Source organism: Cicer arietinum, chromosome 4 (genome assembly GCF_000331145.2).
Source record: "Cicer arietinum cultivar CDC Frontier isolate Library 1 chromosome 4, Cicar.CDCFrontier_v2.0, whole genome shotgun sequence".
NCBI lineage: Eukaryota > Viridiplantae > Streptophyta > Magnoliopsida > Fabales > Fabaceae > Cicer > Cicer arietinum.
Genome location: NC_021163.2, coordinates 2672222 through 2675872, shown reverse-complemented (window position 1 = coordinate 2675872; position 3651 = coordinate 2672222). Strand labels below are relative to the sequence as shown.

The 3651-nt window shown below is 27.6% G+C and overlaps 1 protein-coding gene across 1 annotated transcript in view; it reads left to right on the top strand.

Moving 5' to 3' along the window:
- Positions 1-2748: 2748 nt before the first annotated feature.
- LOC101513906 (actin-related protein 9) overlaps positions 2749-3651 on the top strand; it is a 7992-nt gene continuing 7089 nt past the window's right edge. Inside the window, exons 1-5 of the mRNA XM_073368076.1 lie at positions 2749-2906; positions 2982-3054; positions 3207-3316; positions 3442-3501; positions 3595-3645. Of these exons, the coding sequence (XP_073224177.1) occupies positions 2904-2906; positions 2982-3054; positions 3207-3316; positions 3442-3501; positions 3595-3645 (297 nt within the window). The 5' untranslated portion in view covers positions 2749-2903. The remainder of the gene's footprint in view (positions 2907-2981; positions 3055-3206; positions 3317-3441; positions 3502-3594; positions 3646-3651) is intronic.

Genomic DNA, 3651 nt, shown 5'->3' with positions numbered 1-3651 from the left:
CTTTCCCTATTGACTATGCCAATAATCCATTTTTCCCCTCCTTTATCTATACACTAACATGGAGCAATCAAATTTTGCAATGCTAAAATTCTCCCCTTTTATATTTTAAATTATGCTATCTCCTTTTTTAATTAATGGTTGAGATTAGTTTAACAAAAATTTCACTTGAAAGGAAACATACTAGTTCCTCTTCCATATGTTTGTGATAAGCTTTTTCACTATGATCCACCAATGACTTATGTTTTAGATGTTTTTTTTTTATATGTATGCACTTCATTTGCTAACCTGATTTAGATAGACATGTATACTATAGTTATCAACACAATTATCATTATTCTATCAATATAATCTTGTATGATGTATGAATAAACTAGTTGTTATTCCTTGTTGATTGAAATGAGAAATATTTGTCGAGCATTGCATTCATAATTGTATCAAATCTTGTGTTTTGTTAATTGACATTCATCTTATATTTTAAAAATTACATGTCCTTATTTTTTTAATTAAACATTGATATCTCACTCATAGAATTTTCACTTGAAGGGATACAAGTATCATTTTTTTCTCTCTATTCTTTTGTCATATATATGTGGTAAGTTCTGTTACTCCGATATATTGATGTTTTATTTTTTTCGTGTTCGTTTTTGTATCTATGCATTCTATTACCTAACCTAATTTTTTTTATTGAAAAATATTAGTATATTAGTTGTTATATTAGTTTTTCTCTTTCACCAAAGTCGACCATTTTGTTATATTAATATAAAAATCGACAATTTTGATCTCTCTTTTAGATTGTTGAACTAAAAAAAAAATGATGATTTGACATATTTTAAATGATGTGGCATGATTTCATGATATAGAATCATCTGAATGCATTAATCATTTATATATCATTGGTTAAATTACAAAAATAGAAGGGAAAAAATTGATGTTGAAAATTAAATTTTTATAAAATTTTACTGCAATTTCATTGGTGTTATTTATTCTACATTATCATAGCATATATCATATTATTTAAAATATTTTCACATCATTATTTTTTAATGAAAAAATTAGTGTCAAGGAACAGAACAGTCAACCCCCTATTTTACTCGCAAATGCGAAAAATACTATTAGAATCACACTTCAATAGTATTTTTATCCAATTAACTATTAAAAACTCTCTTTTGAGATATTACTGTATTTACTAGGGGGCTTAAGAGCACACCCCTGTAATAAAATATGAACAAATTGGTCCATATCGTTTTTCCCTTTCATATTGAACAATGGCCCCAACAATCCTATGACCTTGTTACAATTTGTGAGATACTATCATGCAATCTGATCTCACTCTTTTTGTGAGAGAGGTGGGAGGGGTAAACTTCTTCAATTGAGGGAGGAAGAAAGAAGGGAGGGGTAGAAGAAAATTATGGATTTCAAATCTAAGAGTTCTAAGGATGCGTATTAATAAATCCAATGCGAAAATATTAATTTTGAATTTGTATATTCAATCCCTCAAAAATTTAAGAATTATTATTGTTTTCAACACAAAATTTATATATTTTTTTTTAATTAGTGTCACAAGGCACATATAATATTAGCAATACCTATAAATAATAACAATAATAATAATAATAATTATCATGATTATTATTATTATTATATTTATAATACTAATAATAATTAATAATTATCATTAGTATAAATGATAAGAAGAAAACAATATAATATTTGTTGCACACATTTTTCTTTAAAAACATAAAAATTTAATTATTCATTTAGTCCCTACATATGTGAATTATTTTGAATTTAATCTCTTGCAAAAGTTTATTTTTGTTTATACTCTTGCAAAATAAAAATACTTTTAATTTAGTCCATACGTAATATTTTAAGTTAAAAAATTGACGATGTAACTTATACTTAATGACACAGCACAATTCAAAGTAGATGACATGGATAATTTAGTGTTCGTACATTATATTGGATTAATTATGCACTTAATTAAAATTTAAATATAAAATAAATATATTTTGGATTAATTACGCACTTAATTAAAATTTAAATATAAAATAAATATTGAATAAAAATTGAAATAAAAAGATCAAGGGTTTCTCATAAATAAGAAATTAGAGACAAAATTAGGGTTCTCAAATGTGAGAAGAAGAAATGAAGAAAGAAACATGTATTAGGGTTTCTTAGATTTCGAAGAAATATAGAAATGCAAAGGAAGAAAATAGAGAACTCAAAGACGAATTGCTCGGAGATGATCGTTGTTGCTCGCATATGGGTGGATGGTTGCTTGCATTGTAATTGTCACTTATTTGTTACTTAAAGGCATGCCAACCATGTGTTGAGAAGTGGCCATAGACGACCCATATTTGCTTGTCTATGTTTTCAAAATCGAAATCTAGTTCGTGTTTCTGTCTCGTCGCACCTACAAATTTGTGATCATCTTCCTTCTCTTTCGTGCATCTTTTTTTTGCATTTAAACTTCTCCTTTCTTCTTCTTCGGATCCTATTTTCACTTACTCCTTTGTTTTCAATTATACAACTATAAACCCTAATTATTTCTAATTCAATTAAATATTTAACATGTTAGATTAATCGTAAATAATGCATCAAATAATGCCAAGTCATCAATTATTAGTAACATCATTAATTTTTTTAACTTAAAATGTTACTTAGAGACCAAATTAAAAATATTTTCACTTCGTAAGGGTATAAAACAAAAACTAAATTTTTGCAAGAAACTGAATTCAAAGTATCTCATATAAAAATAAAAATAAAAATAAAACTAACATTTTCGCTGAAAAACTGTTAAGAGAAAGTGTTTCCTGAGTCAGTTCAAAACTCCCGGCAAGAACACAAAAGCAGAGTAAACAAAGACGAAACCAGAAACACCGTCAAATCTTCACAACATTCCTATGGTACAATTCCTCTCTCTCTCTCTCTCTAGCTGTTAACCCTTCCACAAATTTGTTCTCACTTTGTTTGTGTCACAGGATTACCTTAAATCTGCGCTTCCTTCACAAATAATGTCAGAACGAGGCTCCAATCTAGTTGTTATCAACCCAGGTATGCAAAAAAAATCCAATTTTTTGCAATACCCTATTTCCATCTTTTTCTCTTTTAATCATTTTTAACTCCAAGTATATAAATAAAATCAACACTAGGCACTTAAATATTGTAACTTTATTAAATATATGATGCTATCGCTTTTTAATCAGGTTCTGCAAATATTAGAATTGGATTGGCTTCACAAGATACCCCTTTTAATATTCCTCATTGCATTGCTCACCATACCAAACAGGTTCCTAAGAGGAATGTTCAAGATCAGGTTTTTGGAATAATTTGATTTTATTATTTTAATTCATAGTCAATTTTTATTCTGCTGTTTTCACCCCCTTTGTAGGTATATATGTTTTACTTCAATTGTTGTTTGTTTTTGTTTTCTGCATTTAGATGCTTAATAGTCAAGTTACAACTGCACAACACATGGAAAGGGAAAAGGCTTATGATGTTGTAAGTGATTTTATGATACATTGTAATGATGTAACTTTTATGCTATAGTTTACTGATATTGGTTATACCACTTTTGTTTTTGAAAAAAAATAGATTGCGTCGTTGTTGAAGATACCGTTTCTGGATGAAGAACCTTCCGGTAACTCTTTC